The 18,420-nt window shown below is 39.7% G+C and overlaps 1 protein-coding gene across 1 annotated transcript in view; it reads right to left on the bottom strand.

Annotated features, from left to right (window-relative positions):
* CASC3 (CASC3 exon junction complex subunit) overlaps window positions 1–18,420 on the bottom strand; it is a 156,257-nt gene that overhangs the window by 75,568 nt on the left and 62,269 nt on the right. Inside the window, exon 6 of the mRNA XM_053698315.1 lies at window positions 14,869–15,048. Coding sequence (XP_053554290.1) covers window positions 14,869–15,048 — 180 coding nt within the window. The remainder of the gene's footprint in view (window positions 1–14,868; window positions 15,049–18,420) is intronic.

The following is an 18,420-nucleotide window of genomic DNA, read 5'->3' as shown; positions in this document are numbered from 1 at the left end:
ATACCCAAGATGTGGAAGTTCACGAGTCACTAGAGAGGGAGGGATAAAATAAAAACAGCTATATCCTCTGAGAAATTAAAGGGACATAACTCTCATATGCTAAATCACTTGAAACTATAAAAAGCTGACCGGAAAATATCACCTGAGCATCTCTAAGTAAAAAAGGAAGATATTTTACCTCACAATTTCCTCAGCTCGGCAGAGTAAGTTCTGTGTAAAAATTGATACTTCAGCTCCTGCCCAGCTGCAGGTAAAAAAAATAAAAATATCAAGAAATGAAGAGCAGACAATCAGCATCAACAGTGCTGAGGTCATGAACTCTTTTAATGTGATCTCATGAGATTTCACTTAACTCATGAGATTTCATTGTAAACTTCCTTACACTGAATAGGGAAATAAGATGAGTGTGCACGTAAGCGCACTCTTTCCGCTGTCCCGGGACAGACATACTGATTTACCGCTTAGAAGTCCTTTACAATGGGATGTGGCTACTGAGAAACTTTTGAGGAAATATAGCTTTCTTTTTTACATAGAGATGTTCAAGTTATATTTTCTAGTCCGCTTTTTCTTAAAAAAAAAAAAAAAAACTAAAATCAAAGGCACTAGAATCAAACAGACAGCTGCCTAAAGAACCTTTTTACCAAAGGCTGCTTCCAAAGATGTAAACACATAAAAATGGTAAAATTTAGTAAATGTATGCAAAGAAGACCAAGTTGCTGCTTTGCAAATCAACTGAAGCTTCATTCTTGAAAGCCCAAGAAGTGACAACTGATCTAGTAGAATGAGCTGTAATTCTCTGAGGCGGAGACTGCCCCACCTCCAAATAAGCTTTGTGAATCAAAAGTTTCAACCAAGATGCCATAGAAATGGCAGAGGCTTTCTGACCTTTCCTGGAACAAGAAAAATTACAAATAGTCTTTCTGATATCTTTAGTAGCCTCAACATAATATTGCAAAGCTCTTACCACATCCAAAGAATGCAAAGACCTTTCTAGAGTATTCTTGGGATTAGGACACAAAGAAGGAACAACAATTAACCTATTATTGTTAAAACTGACAACTTTAGGAAAAATTTAAACGAAGTCCGCAAAACAGCTTTATCTTGATGGAAAATCAGATAAGGAGACTCACAAGAGAGAGCAGACAACTCAGAAACTCTTCTTGCCAAAATAAATAACACTTTCCAAGAAAGTAATTTAATATCCAGAGAATTCATGGGTTCAAAAGGAGAAGCCTGTAAAATCTTCAAAACCAAATTGAGACTCCAAGGAGGAGAAATAGATTTAATAACAGGTTAGATACAAGTCAAAGCCTGAACAAAGCAGTGAATATCAGGAAGCTTAGCAATCTTTCTATGAAATAAGACAGACAGAGCAGAGATTTGTCCTTTCAAAGTATTGGCAGACAAACCTTTATCCAAACCATCCTGAAAAACTGTAGAATCCTAGGAATTCTAAAAGAATGCCAAGAATATTCATGAGTGGAACACCATGAAATATAGGTTTTCCAAACCCTATGATAAATCGTCCTTGAAACAGACTTCCGAGACTGTATCATAGTGCTAAATCAGAGAAACCTCTATGACCAAGCACTAAGCGTTCAATTTTCATGCCTTCAAATTTAGAGATTTTTTGAGATCCTGATGGAAAAACGTCCCCTGAGACAGAAGGTCTGGCCTTAAAGGAAGTGGCCAAGGCTGGCAACTGGATATCCAGACAAGATCCGTATACCAAAACCTGTGAGGCCATGCAGGTGCTATCAGAAACACATAAGATTGTTTTCATTATGATCTTGGAGATCACCCTTGGAAGAAGAACCAGAGGTTGGTAAAACCAAGGAACTGCTAAAGCATCCACTATCTCCACCTGAGGATCCTTGGACCTGGAAAGGTACCTGGGAAGCTTCTTGTTTAGACAAGAGGCCATCAGATCTATTTCTGGAAGTGAATTATGAATGTAAAGTTCTCTCTTCAATAGAGGCCAAGCCCGAAGAGCTCTGAAGACAGCATGGAGTTCTAAAATATTGATTGGTAACCTCGCCTCTTGAGGATACCAAACCCCTTGTGCTGTCAGAGACCCACAGACAGCTCCCCAACCAAGACTTGCATCTGTTGAGATCACAGTCCAGGAAGGACGAACAAAGGAGGCCCGTTAAACCACCAAGTCAGAGAGAGTTGAGTGTTGGGATTTAAGTATATCAGTTGTGATATCAGAGTATAATCCCTGTACCATTAGTGCAACATGCAAAGCTGTAGAGGCTTCATGAAAACGAGCAAAGGGGATCGCATCCGATGCTGCAGTCATGAGACCTAAAACTTCCATGCACATAGCCACTGAAGGGAATGATAGAGACTGAAGGTTTAGTCAAGCTAAAACCAACTTCATTCGTCTCTTGTCTGTCAGAGAAAGAGTCATGGACACTGAATCTATCTTGAAACCTAAAAAGGTGACCCTTGTCTGAAGAATCAAGAAACACTTATGTAAATTGATCCTCCAACCATGTCTTTGAAGAAAACACACTAGTTGTTTCGTGTGAGATTCTGCAAAATGAAAAGATTGAGCTAGTATCAAGATGTTGTCCAAATAAGGAAACACTGCAATACCCTGCTCTCTGATTACAGATAGAAGGGCACTGAGAACCTTCGAGAAGATTCTTGGAGCTGTTGCTAGGCCAAAACGGAAAAGCGACAAATTGGTGATGCTTGTCTAGAAAAAAGAATCTCAGAAAACGATAGTGGTCTGATTAAATTGGAATGTGAAGATAAGCGTCCTGTAAGTCTATTGTGGATATGAAATGACCTTGCTGAACAAAAGGCAGAATAGTCCTTATAGTCACCAACTTGAACGTTGGGACTCTTACAAAACGATGTAAAAGTTTCAGATCCAGAATTGGTCTAAACAAATCATTTTTCTTTGGGACAATGAACAGATTTGAATAAAACCCAAACCCTGTTCCTGCTGAGGAACTGGAAAAATCATCCCTGAAAGCTCTAGGTCTGAAACACTTCTGAAAAGCCTGAGCCTTCACAGGGTTTGTTGGAACATGAGAAAGAATCTTCTCATGGGAGGTCTTATTCTGAAACCTATTCGATACCCTTGAGAAACAATATCATGAATCCACTGATTTTGAACAGAATCTGTCCAAATGTCTTGAAATAATCTCAATTTGCCCCACACCAGTTGAACTGGTTTGAGGGCCGCACCTTCATGCAGTCTTAGGGGCTATATTTGGTTTCTTATAAGGATTGGATTTATTACAATTCGGAGATGGTCTCCAATTAGAGCCAGAGGCCTTAGTGGAAGGAGAGGTCTTTTGTTCTCTATTCTGACTAAAGGAATACTAGTACATTTGGCAAGAGTGGAAATAGCCCCATCAAACTTAGGGACTTTTCCCCAAAACTCTAAATTGGCCACAGGTAAAGGATATAACTTCTTAAACCTAGAAGAAGGGTTAAAAGAAGCACCAGGCTTAGACCATTCTTTAGTAATTATATTAGAGATAAAATCTGGAATAGGAAAAACTTCAGGAGTATCCTCAGAAGTTTAAACAAAGAATTCAAACGTTTGCTAGTTTTATTATGAAGAGGACTAGACTCCTAAATAACCAAAGTAAACAATGCTTCCTTTAATAAAGAACATATTCAATCTGAAATTGACAAATCTACTTTTCTTTTTAAGTCTCTGAAGCAGGATCCTCTGAGCCAGAGAAATCTTCATCAGCAGAAGATAGTTCAGTATGCTGTTGATCAATACAAATTTAATCAGATTTATGAGAAGTTTGGAGAGACCGTTTACGTTTATTTGAAGGCGGAATAGCAGTCATAGACTTCTCTATGGCTGCAGCAATATAATTTTTCACATCTGAAGGAATATCATGTACATTACACTGTGAAGGAGTATGTATTTGTACTTATAGTAGATGTATTTGTACTTATAGAAACAATATCAGCATGAGATCATATATCATAAGTGCCACATATTAGAGCTGAAGAAGTAAGATCAGCTAATTTACAACACACACACACACACTTAGCTTTGGTAGAATTGTGTTCAGACAGCTTTGTTCCTACAGTAACATCAGAGGCAGGATCAGTTTGAAACATCTTGCAAAATGCAACAAAAAAAGAAAAAAATAACAATTAAAAGAAAATATCCAATTTCCTCAAAATAGTTTCAGGAATGGGAAAAAAATGCTTGTGATAAAATCAAACATCATAGCCCTCTATAAATGAATGAGAGCAGTGAGCAAAAGAGGGAGAGACTTAATATAACAAATTTTGGCGCCAAAAATGACGCAAATGCAGAGAAAAAAAACTTTTGGCGCCAAAGCTAACAAATGAAATGACTCAACTTGCATCCTAACAGGCGCCATAAAAATTTGCATCAATAAAGACTCAAGAAATTACGCGACCCGCATCACGACAGACGCGACTTTGCGCCAAAAATTACGCAATAAAGAGTAGAATTTTGCATCATTGTGAGCCCGCGAAAATTTTAGAAAAAACAGACTCCAAATTACAACTAACTGGAACCCCAGGTAAGAAAAAATCTCCTATAAACATAATTTACCTGCTGAAACTGCTAGACTGCAAAGGGAAATACACAGACCTGACTCATGGCAAATATATGCAATATACATTAAAAACTTTAAAATATAAAGTGCCAAACATAGCTGAGAGTGTCTTAAATTATAAACTTACCAGAAGACACCCATCCACATATAGCAGACAGCCAAACCAGTGCTGAAACATATCAGCAGAGGTAATGGTAGAGGAGTATAATGTCGATCTGTAAAGGGAGGCAGCAGATGAATCCCTGTAACTGATTTACAGAGAGCCTTAGAACAGATTTCCCATAGGCAAAAACATGGTATCATCAGGCAATACTCCCTTCACAACCCTCAGACAAACACTGTACTTAGAGGAATTAGGCTTCAAAATGCTTAGAAGCGCCTTTCACAGAAGAAAATCAAGCACATCTTGCTTCACTATCTCCACAAGGAGGCAAAATTTGTAAATCTGAGGTATGAGTGAGGTGGAAGGTGTATTTATAGGCATTTTGAGGTTTGGGAAACTTTGCCCCCTCCTGGTAGGAATGTATATCCCATACGTCACTAGATCATGGACTCTTGCCACTTACATGAAAGAAAATATTCATTTTGTAGAATTTGGAAAAAGTATGCAAAGAGGACCATGTTGCCGCCTTGCAAATCTGTTGCACAGAAGCTTCATTGTTGAAAAGCCCAAAAAGAGGAGACGGCCCTAATGGAATGAGCCATACATTTTCTCAGGAGGCTGCTGTCCAGCAGTCTCATCAGTAAAACAAATCATACTTCTTAACCAGAGGGAAAGAGCAGAGAGAAAGAGCAGTGGAAGAGGCCTTCTGACCCTTATGCTTTCCAGAGAAAACAACAAACAGGGCAGAAGATTGCCAAAAATCTTTAGTATCTTGCAGGTAAAAAAATTTGAGCACGCCCAACATCCAAATTATGTACACTGCAGAGCTGAAAGCTCAGAAACTCTGCGTGCGGAAGAAATAGCTATATTAAACAACATGCATCGGCTCAAACGGAGCCGGATGCAAATAAGTACTAGGAGAAGGATCCAAGGAGGAGCAATAGGTTTAAAATACAGGTCTGATTCTGACCAGGGCCTGAACAAAAGCTTGAACATCTGGTAAATCTGCCAGACGTTTGTGCAAAAGAATATACAGTGCAGAAATCTGACCCTTCAGAGTACTGACTGACAAATTTTTCTCCAGGCCATCCTGAAGAAAAAATTAAATTCGGGAATCCTCACCCGGCTCCAGGAGAAACCCTTAGATTCACACCACAAAAGGTATTTATGCCATACCTTATGGTAAATCTTGCGAGTAACAGGTTTACGAGCTTGTAGCATAGTATCAAAGACCGCCTCAGAAAACCCACGTCTAGACAGGACTAGGCATTCAATCTCCAAGCAATCAGATTCAGAGAATCTAGATTTGGAAGGAGGAATGGACCCTGAAACAGAAGGTCCTTCTTGTGAGAAAACCTCCAAGGCGGAAGATATGACATCTTCACCAGATTCATTAACCAGATCCTGCGAGACCAGACAGGAGCTAATAGAATCACAGATGCTTTCTCCTGTTTTATATGAGCAATTACTCGTGGAAGTAGAGCAAATGGAGAAAAAAGAAATGCTAGACCGAAAATCCAAGGAACTGCCCGAGCATCTATCAGAGCGGTTTGAGGATTTCTTGATCCGTTCTTTGGACGCTTGGCGTTTTAAAAAGACCCCATTAGATCCAACTCTGAAACCCCCCACCTGAGGGTTATCCTTGAGAACACTTCCAGATGGAGAGCCCACTCCCCGGGATGAAAAGTCAGTCTGCTCAGAAAATCCACCACCCAGAAGTCCACTCCTGGAAAGTGGATGGGAGACAGGAGACAATCGTGAACTTCCGCCTATCGTAGAATGAGAGGCACCTGCTTCATAGCCAAGGAACTCAGAGTTATTCCTCCCTGGTGGTTGAAGAAAGCCACTGAGGCGATTCTGTCCAACTGGAAACTGATAAACCGGACTAAAAATAATTGAGGCCAAGTTGTCAAGGCATTGAAACTCAAAGATGATAATGGGAAGAGAAGAATTCCCCCGAGTCCACAGGCCCTAAGCCTTTAGAGAGGTAAAGCAACACTCCAAGTCTCTGAGTTCTGACCACTCCAAAAGGGCCCCCAAAACCTTTGTGAATATTCTGGGAGCCGAGCAAGACCAAACGGAAGAGCAATAAACCAGAAATGTTTGTCCAAAAGGGCAAGCCTCAGATACTGGCGATGATCCCCTTGAATGGGAACAAGAGGATATGCATCCTTTAGGTCAATGGTCATCATGAACTGACTTTCCTGAACCAATTGAAGAATGGAATAAAAAAAGTTTCCACTTTGAAGGACAGGACCCTGAGGAATTAGATGAGACAGAAATTTCCCCCACAAAAAGAACTTAATAGATACTTAACCCTGTTCCTCTGCAGGAACTGGAAAATCACTCCCAGAGAATAAAGGTCCTTTACGCAGTTTACAAAGGCTTCTCTCTTCACCGGATTCTCAGATCACCTAACATGATAAATCTGTCCCAAGAAGAACAAAACTTGAATCCTATCCTGTATCCCGTCGATACAAATTCCACAGCCGCAGGGTTTTGGACATTGTGGATCCAAGTCTATTGACAGAGCAAAGAAGCCCCATTAAGCTGACTAGACTCGGAGGAAGGATTCTAGGATGGAAACCTTTCAATACAATGTAGACAGTATCTTCAACAAACCCTGAATTGCTCCGGTTTGAAGAGAAAGACTTTTCTCTCTACTAAAAGACAAAAATTAAAATTCTGTTGACCACTTAGGGTTACCTATCTCGTATAGAGGACTGAAAAAGTTATTTCCCTGGAAAAAAATTCGGCCAGAACAGGTCCAACTAAAGTCCTGCCCAAAAAGGACAAAGACAGAATATTGGATTTGGATGTAACATCTGCCAACCAAGATATTAGTTACAAAGTTCTGAGAGCTAAAATAGCAAGGCTAGAATTCTGGCTAAAAATTCTATATTAGAGAGAGTCAGGTAGGGAACTTGAAATCTCACATGTATAATCTTATAACACAGGAAATGATGATACATAAAAAAAAACCACACATGATAATCAAGTCCCTGAACATAAAAAAAATATTAAAAGTATTTAATATATGACAGGGACAATTAAAACTCCTTAATTTTTAAGAAAAAGAAAAATATGTAACCTCTGAATCTATAATGTATTCATAGACCATACTATGAAATAAAAACGAACGACTTGCGGGCACTTAGATCGCCAAGTACTCTACCTGCCGTCCTCAAGAAATCCTGGATTGCTCTGCACCCAGAGATTTGAACTCACAACCTTGCGCTTCAAAGTCAGACATGCTAACCGCTGGCTACATCAGGAGGAGTTCCACAGTGTGAAAAATCTTCTAAAATGAAGGAGATTAACAGCACAAAATACACAGAAAGAAATGAAAATGTAACTGACTAGCCACCAGATGGCAGAAAATATCATTAAAAAGGTACAGTATTTTTCCTCATACCCAGTGTAAAATTGTATTACACAATTCCTTTAATCCTGAGGTAGAAAGGTTCCCTTTCCACCTGATACGTCAGTTTCAGCCATATCGGGATCAAATAACATTTTGCCCTGAAAATAGGATTTGGATATAACATCCACAGACCAAGACATTAGCCACAGAGCTTTGCGAGCTAGAACTGCAAGGCTAGAATCTCTTGCATGTTGGTCACAGATAAAAGATTTAGAGCCTTGCTCCTATCCTGAATCTACTTTATAGTATACTCCTCCAAACTTAGAGCCGACAAGAAGACACCCCATTCCCATCCAAATGATCCTTAAGGAAGAAAATATCCCGCAGGGGAATATGGATTCCTGACTAAGGTGGACATAGTGCCAAATATCAGAGACTGAAGCATAAGGAAATTAAAGAATCACCTTATATTATAAAAGTAATTCAACAGCGCATCAATCACACTATAAAAAAAAAAGGATTGAAGAAGGGCTGCAAATACAAAAAGTATAAGATTGCACCTTAAAATATAAAATAAGCTAAAATAGAAATGAATCAGGAGATACACATCCTGAAAATAAAACTGCATGGACATACTTGATTATGACACAAATAAGCAGCTCAGCCCTTATTTCTGTATATCCTTTAGCTGTATATCCTTTAGCTGCCATCAAATAAAAAACCTAGGCATTATCAGGACAATAAATCCTGAAAAGTAAACTGCAGGGACTGAAGTATATTACGAGCAACTCAGCCCTAAATATCGTTAGGAACATGGATTAGCAGCTGAAACCAGATGGCAGGCAAATAGAAGAAACACTATATGTATCAGAAAATTCAGAATTGTGCTGAAGAAAAAATGTTTAATAAAAACATTTGATTGATTGAGATAATAAGTCTCTTCTTACAAAATATACATCCTTAGGAGGCTAAGCTTTGTTATAAGACACTCAGCTAAACATGCCCTTAGATCACACTACTCGTTGCGATAAGATCCAAAATGGTGCCAATATCTATACGCCGTCAGGCATAAATCTACTGAGCGTCCTGCAGCACAAATGGAGCATTATTTAGCTGACAATCTGCAGTAAAACATTCGCCAACAATGGCGGTCACCTCCTGAGCGGGAAGCGAATACCCGATAACAAGAAGGAGAAGTCAGACAGGCATAACAGTCTGAGTTCATGTAATAGGCATCAACTGGCGAAGTCTATGCAGGCAGAGTCAATTATTTTCTGTATTAGCAGAGTAACAGGCACACACTGCAATAGTCTATGCAGGCAATAACAACTTACTTTCTGTATAAGCTGAGTGCGCCATAAACCAACTAAACCCTCTACAAGAGGGAATTAGCAAGTACATACTGTGCCCCTTAGACACATTAAACCTCTGTTTAAACGGACCGTGTAGGGAAAAGAATGGGAATTATAGCTGACCACCAAAGCCGTATCACACACCCTTAAAGCCTGGGCTTAGCTAAAATTTGCCCGGCAATGGAAGCGGCAAAATCCCTTCACAGGCATAAAGCCAGATAGCTGCTCAGCCGCAAATATCCCACAAAGGATATATAAAATTAGAATAAACACCTTCTGAGGGTAGTAGGCAACAGGTCCCACTGTGTCCCTGATTGTTCCAGTCCTTCTTCGAAAAATATCTCTGTCCTAAGAAATATAAATAAAAGGACTTACCTTCAGGGAACTTCTGCTGTGGAGCAGGCACAGCAGCTACCGGTCTGATAGCATCACTTGACCGCTAACAGGGACCTGTAGAAAAAGAAAGAACAGAGTAACAAACCCTGGCTTTCCATAAGGGGTAGCAATAATGTTAGAAATAAAGCAAAGACAACCCATAAAAGGATTAACTATCTGCAGACACCAACTTCGCACATCCTCCATTGACAGAGGCAAAGAGAATGACTGGGGATTATGGTTAAGGGAAGTTACACTTAACAGCTTTTGTGGTGCTCTTTGCCTCCTCCTGCTGGCCAGGAGTTAAATATCCCACTAGTAACTGGAATGACGTTGTGGACTCTCCAGGCCATAGGAAAGAAAATGTGCCCCAAATGCCCCCAAAATAAAGGACAGTTATTGGGGGGAAAAAATATTTTTATTAAAAAAAAACAAAAAAAAAAACTGCATAGAGCAGTTATAAGGGGTTAACGTGAGGGGATGTGAGATGTTTGGGGAATAAAAAAAAACAAAAAAAAAAACAGCACTGAGAGTGCCATTACATTGCGTTCTATGGGTGACTGTGTTTTTACTATAAATATTTAAGTATACGCTTATATACATATATATTTATGTGTTAATAGGTGTATATACACATGACAAAAACAAACTATGCTTACCTGATAATTTAATTTCCTTCTGTATGAGGAGAGTCCACAGCATCATTCCTTACTGTTGGCAAATACTGAACCTGGCCACCAGGAAAAGGCAAAGACACCCCAGCGAAAAGCTTAAATACTCCCCCTTCTTCCCTCATATCCCAGCCATTATGCCAAGGGAACAAGGAACAGTAGGAGAAATATCAGGGTATAAACGGTGCCGGAAGAGAAAAAAAAATTTGGTCCGCCCATTGGAGTATATGGGCGGGGGCCGTGGGCTCTCCTCATACAGAAGGAAATTAAATTATCAGGTAAGCATAATTTATGTTTTCCTTCTTAATATGAGGAGAGTCCACGGCATCATTCCTTACTGTTGGGAAAACTATACCCAAGCTCTAGGGGACACTGAATGATAACGGGAGGGGTAAAGGAAAGGCGGACTTTAATCTGAGGGCACCACAGCCTGTAAAACCTTTTAACTAAAAGCTGCTTCAGCTGAAGCAAAAACGTAAAAATGTTGAGAATTTTGAAAAAGTATGTAAGGAGGACCAGGTAGCCTTACAAATCCGATCAATAGGAGACCTCGTTCATAAAGGCCCAAGAGGAAGCCACCACTCTAGTGGAATGAGCCGTAATCCTCTGAGGAGGTCTAAGTCCCGCTGACTCGTAGGCTAAGCGTATAACACTCTTCAACCAAAAAGATAAGGAAGTCGAAGAGGCCTTCAAACCCTTACGCTTCCCAGAGTAAATAACAAACAAGGAAGAAGTTTGTCTAAAATCCTTAGTAGCTTGAAGATAAAACTTCAAAGCTCGAACCACATCCAAATTATGAAGTAAACGTTCCTTCGAATAAGAAGGATTAGGACATAAGGACGGAACCACAATCTCCTGATTGATGTTACAATCAGACACCACCTTAGGGTGAAAACCCAAGCGGGTACGTAGGACAGACATCAGTGTGGAACACCAGATAAGGAGGCTCACATTGCAAGGCAGCCATTCCAGAAACTCGACATGCCGACGCAATAGCCAATAGAAAAAGAACCTTCCAGAACAACAATTTAATGTCAACCGAATGCATAGGCTCACACAGAGCCATTGTAAAAACTTAAGATTCAAAATCCAAGGTGGAGCGTTAGATCTAAATACAGGTCTAATCCTGATCAGAGCCTTAACGAAAGATTGCATGTCAGGGAGCTCTGTGAGCCTCTTGTGCAGCAAAACAGAAAGAGCCGAAATCTGTCCCCTCATGGCATTGGCAGAAAGACCCATCTCCAGACCCTCCTGGAGAAAGGAAAGAATCCTGGCAGCCTTGACCTTATGCCAGGCGAAACCACGCTCTTCACACCAGAATAAGTAAGCTCTCCACACCTTATGATAGATGCGACGAGTAACAGGCTTACAAGCCTGAATAATAACCCTCTCAGAGAAACCTCTCTTGGCTAGGACTAAGCGTTCAATCTCCACGCAGTCAGCCGCAAAGAATCTAGATTTTGATGAACAAAAGGACCCTGTTCCAGCAGATCCCTGCGACAAGGTAACTTCCACGGAGGAGATAAGGACATCCCCACAAGGTCTGCAAACCACATCCTTTGCGGCCACGATGGAGGTTATGTTATCTGATAGGAATCTGATAAACTGGGACAAAAACAGAAGAGGCCAAGCCTTCAGAGCATTGAAGATCGCTCAAAGTTCCAAAACGTTGATCGGGAGGAGGGATTCCTCTTGAGTCCACAGGCCCTGTGCCTTCCTGGCACCTCAAACAGCACCCCATCCTGAGAGACTTGCGTCCGTAGTCACAATCTCCCAGGATGGTCTCAAGAAGGATATCCCTTGGGATAGGTGATATGGACAGAGCCACCAGGAGAGTGATTCTCTCGACCGTTTGTCCAGAGAAATCTGTTGAGACAGATTCGAATGATCGACGTTCCACTGTCTCAGCATGCACAGCTGAAGCGGTCTGGGATGGAATCTGGCAAAAGGAATGATGTCCATGCTGGACACCATGAGACCAATCACCTCCATACACCAAGCAACAGAGGGTCTTAAGGAGGTCTGGATGGCAAGACAAGCGGAAGTTAGCCTGTAACGTCTCTGGTCTGTAAGGAATATCCTCATGGATATGGAGTCTATTATACTACCCAGAAATTCCACCCTGGTACTGGGAATAAGAGAACTCTTTTCTAAGTTTATCTTCCACCCATGAGATCGAAGAAGAAACAGAAGAGATTTTGAATGGTCTTCTGCTACACGACAGGATGGTGCTTGAACCAGAATATTGTCCAAGTATGCTGCTACTGCTATAACTCTGGTTCTGGCCACTGAAAGCAGAGCCCCTAGAACCTTTGTAAAAACTCTTGGAGCAGTAGCTAGACCAAACGGAAGTGCAATAAACAGCAAGTGCTGGTCCAGGAACGCAAACCTTAGGAACTTGAAGTGTTCCTTGTGTATTGGAACGTGAAGGTAAGCATCCTTCAGATCTATAGTGGTAATGAACTGTCCTTCCTGAACTAAGGGAAGGATGGACCTTATCGTCTCCATTTTAAACCAGGCGACAGAAAGGAATTTGTTTAAGCACTTTACGTCCAGAATCGGACGGAAAGTTCCCTCCTTCTTTGGGACCACAAAGCAGGCAGTGAAACTCGTCAACACTGATTGCTTAGGAGCTGTTAATATGAATCTGGATGTGTTCGCAGAAAGACTCTCCCTGCATCTCCAGACTCTAACATTCGTCAATGCTGTTACTGAGAGGCTGACAAGACTACTTAAAACTCCAGTCCAGTTTCGAAGGGTATATACCCTTCATAAGGAACTACTCAGAATCTTCTGACACTTCTCTGCCAACCTCCTGTGACGAAAAGCAAAGAATGACTGGGATATGAGGGAAGAAGTTAAGCCTTTGGCTGGGGTGTCTTTACACACACACAATATATATATATATATATATATATATATATATATATATATATATATATATATATATATATATATATATATATATATATATATATATATATATATATATATACACACACACACACACTGTGTATGGAAGGCAAATTATTTATATAGTATTAAAAGTATAAACTTTAATCCTCTGTAGGTGTGCAGCTAATGTCATAATGGTGCAAAATATCTTGGCACTTCATATAATTACAAAAGCTACACATTAGGATAAACTGCCAACATATTTTGCATCATGATGAGATAAGGTGCATACCTACAGAATAACAATAAAGGGGTGCATTCATCATATTAAAAGGGACACAAGTCAAAATTAAACTTTCATGATTCAGATAGAGCAAACAACTTTCCAATTTACTACCATTAACAAAAATGTGCAGTCTTTTTTATATTTACATTTTTTAAGTCACCAGCTCCTACTGAGTTCATAGAATATATGTATCTGCATTTGTGATTGGCTGATGGCTGTCACATGATACAGGAAATAGACATAACTAAAATTTGTTAGAAAAAAACAATATTACACGTTTGAAGTTCAGAGTAATTTCTATTACATTGTCCTTATATCAAACATTTGTTGATTATGCAAATCTACTGTATTTACTGGTCCTTTACAAATAGAACATTCTTGTGTATGGCTCATCAAAGGACTTGACAAAATCTAGGCACCAGAAAAGTATTCTTGCCACCATATAATAGTGTAATAAATACACAATTGATATATACACACTTTGTGACAAAATACTCTCATCAAATTACATCAAAGCTTAATAAATGGGAAAAAAATATTTTAGGACAAAGTGTCAATTGTGCACAGCTTGTATGTTGTCTGTGAAAAGGAAAGGATCTCAGAATGTAACAAAGATCAAAACCGTCATGAAAAGATTTAGAAATATTGATATCACTAATAACTGTTAAGCATGAGTGCCATTAACGGGACATAATACCGAAATGTTGAAGCATTTGAAAGTGATGCAGTATAGCTGTAAAAAGCTGATAAGAAAATATAACCTGAACATCTCTATGTAAAAAAGGAAAATATTTTACCTCAAAATTTCTTCAGTAGTCACATCCCATTGTAAAGGGACTTTAAGCAGTCAATCAGGATACTAGTCCTAGGACTTGCAAGGGAGTGTGCATCTGCCATATGCAGGCACAGTCATGTTATTTACCTATTTTGTTTAAGGAAGCGTACTATGAAATCTCGCTAAGTGGCTATTATTTTTTTCAACTTGCAGCTGGACAGTGGCAGAAATACATGTTCACAGAGCACTTACTCTGGTGAGCTGAACAAATTTTGAGGTAAAACTCCATTCTTTTTTTACATAGAGATGTTTAGGTGAAATTTTCTTGACTGCTCTTTTTACAGTTATGCTGCATCACTGTCAAGTGGTTTAGCATATGGGTATTATATCAGTTTAAGCAAAAAATACTGGAGTTATTAAATGTGCCTTAAAAGAAAATAAATAAAATAGTCTTGACTCAATGGTGCTAAATTTACCTGGGTTTGCGTGGTCGCCGAGGCCGGATATCCTCTGGATTCTTACAAGATCGAATATCATAACCATACAGAGCAATAAGTTCCTCTCTGGACTTGGGAGCCTGTTCATCCTCCCGGAAACGGTCATGTTCCCATCGACCCTCATCCTTCCATAACTTTCGAGGATGTCTGCCCTTCGGCCTAAAAGGAAACAGGTTAAATAAGAAATAAGTTTGTGCTTGAAGTGACAATATAGTGAAAAAGTATGCTAAATCTGTATTGCCCCAGACAACCATTTGAATAAACTATATAAATATTTATATTTTTATTTTATAAACAAAAAAACAAAAACTACAAAATGCTTTGGGTTTACAAATGTTAAGCCTAAAATCAAAGGATCTAAAAGCATAAAGATTTGATCATTAGCAAGCATTGTGAACATACTTGCTGAAAATCAAGCACATGTACCAATCAATTGCAACAAAAGCACCAATCAACTTAAATGAATGCTTGGAGATCAGCATTAGGGGTTATAACAGGTGCTGGTCTTAAGGTGTTTTTTGTTTGTTTTGGTTTTTTAACATGGTTATCTTAGCTTACTATATTTTACACAATAAACATCAGTTTAAAGCAGGGGTCAGCAACCTTTTTTCCACATAAGGGCCAGATGCAATGTCTGAATACAGAGGGCCACATTCACCTACATAGCTAATACATTAAGATAATAATAATGATAATATTAACAAACTTAATAACAAACACATAATATAATTTATATGCCTAATATTTGTATACATAAATTCAATAAATATTTATTTACACACACACAAAAAAAAAACACACTGCACTCTCAAAATGTACTGGGTACACATGCTATGATCCTGCAAAACTCAGTCCTGGGTGTTCACTAGCAGTCACAGAAAGCTGCACAGGGACTAAGGCAGTTTACCCCAGACAAGCCTGGGTGCAAAGCCCATAGGGAAAATTACAAAACAAAATTATTAACAGAACACATAGAAAGTCTGGCACTCTTGCAAGCACACAGCTAGACTAAAAGCATTTGGACAAATATATATTATCTAATAAACAGCTTAAGAGAAAAAAATTAGGACTTATATATTATTTTTTTTATTCACACAGGTTACCTGTCTCCACCATGCACTCCTCACAGACACGAAGGGAGGGGCAGAGACAGGGAACATGCTTTACACCGCTTGTCTTATTTAGGATGTCTGCGGGCCGGGTGCCTGTGAATTTACCACAGGCACTGAGGGGCCTAAAATGTACCAGTGGCGGGCCTTGTGCGGCACGCAGGCTGTAGGTTGTGGACCCCTGCTTTAAAGCAACCAGTAAATACATACATAGTACACAGACTACAGTAGGAGCATGCCTTCAGCTTTATCAGTGGTCGTAGCTTAATTGTCTAATCTGTCTACAGCTGAAAAAAATGCCCAGAGCTGGCTGTCGACTACATTTTGTTTTTCAATGAATTTCAGACACATTTTCTATACTAAAAAATAAATGAATTTATCAGGTAAGCATAAATTATTATTGTTTCATGGTGGCGAGAGTCCACTATCCATTACTTCTGGGAATTACTTTTCCTTACCAATATGAGGAGGCAAAGATTAACCCCCTTAAGGACCAAGGCTGTTTTAATACTTTTGTGGTGTTTGTGTTTAGCTGTAATTTTCCTCTCTCTCATTTACTGTTCCCATACAACTTATATATTTTTTTTCAGGACAAGGAGGGCTTTCTTTACATACCATTATTTGTATCATGTCATATAATTTACTTTTAAAAAAAATAAAATATGTTGAAAAATTGAAAGCATATGTTTTTTCACTTTTACTTGAAAAAACAGAATTTATGCTTACCTGATAAATTTCTTTCTCCACCGGTGTGTTCGGTCCACGGCGTCATCCTTACTTGTGGTAATATTCTCTTCCCCAACAGGAAATGGCAAAGAGCACAGCAAAAGCTGCCCATATAGCCCCTCCTCAGGCTCCGCCCCCCAGTCATTCGACCGACGGTTAGGAGAAAAAAAGGAGAAACTATAGGGTGCCGTGGTGACTGTAGTGTATAGAGAAAGACATTTTTCAAACCTGATTAAAAAACCAGGGCGGACCGTGGACCGGACACACCGTTGGAGAAAGAAATTTATCAGGTAAGCATAAAACAGAATTTATGTTTACCTGATAAATTACTTTCTCCAACGGTGTGTCCGGTCCACGGCGTCATCCTTACTTGTGGGATATTCTCTTCCCCAACAGGAAATGGCAAAGAGCCCAGCAAAGCTGGTCACATGATCCCTCCTAGGCTCCGCCTACCCCAGTCATTCGACCGACGTTAAGGAGGAATATTTGCATAGGAGAAACCATATGTTACCGTGGTGACTGTAGTTAAAGAAAATAAATTATCAGACCTGATTAAAAAAAAAAAACCAGGGCGGGCCGTGGACCGGACACACCGTTGGAGAAAGTAATTTATCAGGTAAACATAAATTCTGTTTTCTCCAACATAGGTGTGTCCGGTCCACGGCGTCATCCTTACTTGTGGGAACCAATACCAAAGCTTTAGGACACGGATGAAGGGAGGGAGCAAATCAGGTCACCTAAATGGAAGGCACCACGGCTTGCAAAACCTTTCTCCCAAAAATAGCCTCAGAAGAAGCAAAAGTATCAAATTTGTAAAATTTAGAAAAAGTGTGCAGTGAAGACCAAGTCGCTGCCTTACATATCTGATCAACAGAAGCCTCGTTCTTGAAGGCCCATGTGGAAGCCACAGCCCTAGTGGAGTGAGCTGTGATTCTTTCAGGAGGCTGCCGTCCGGCAGTCTCATAAGCCAATCGGATAATGCTTTTAATCCAGAAGGAGAGAGAGGTAGAAGTTGCTTTTTGACCTCTCCGTTTACCAGAATAAACAACAAACAAAGACAAAGTTTGTCTGAAATCCTTAGTAGCTGCTAAGTAAAATTTGAGAGCACGAACTACATCCAAGTTGTGCAACAAACGTTCCTTCTTTGAAACTGGATTAGGACACAAAGAAGGCACAACTATCTCCTGGTTAATGTTTTTGTTAGAAACAACTTTTGGAAGAAAACCAGGTTTAGTACGCAAAACCACCTTATCTGCATGGAACACCAGATAAGGAGAAGAACACTGCAGAGCAGATAATTCTGAAACTCTTCTAGCAGAAGAAATTGCAACCAAAAACAAAACTTTCCAATATCAACGGAATGTAAGGGTTCAAACGGAACCCCCTGAAGAACTGAAAGAACTAGGTTGAGACTCCAAGGAGGAGTCAAAATTTTGTAAACAGGCTTGATTCTAACCAGAGCCTGAACAAAGGCTAGAACATCTGGCACAGCTGCCAGCTTTTTGTGAAGTAACACAGACAAGGCAGAAATCTGTCCCATCAAGGAACTTGCAGATAATCCTTTTTCCAATCCTTCTCGAAGGAAGGATAGACTCTTAGGAATCTTAACCTTGTCCCAAGGGAATCCTGCAGATTCACACCAACAGATATACCAAATTATGTGGTAATTTTTCTGGTTACAGGCTTTCAGGCCTGA

This window comes from Bombina bombina, chromosome 1 (genome assembly GCF_027579735.1).
Source record: "Bombina bombina isolate aBomBom1 chromosome 1, aBomBom1.pri, whole genome shotgun sequence".
NCBI lineage: Eukaryota > Metazoa > Chordata > Amphibia > Anura > Bombinatoridae > Bombina > Bombina bombina.
This window is presented reverse-complemented; position numbering and strand designations above follow the sequence as displayed.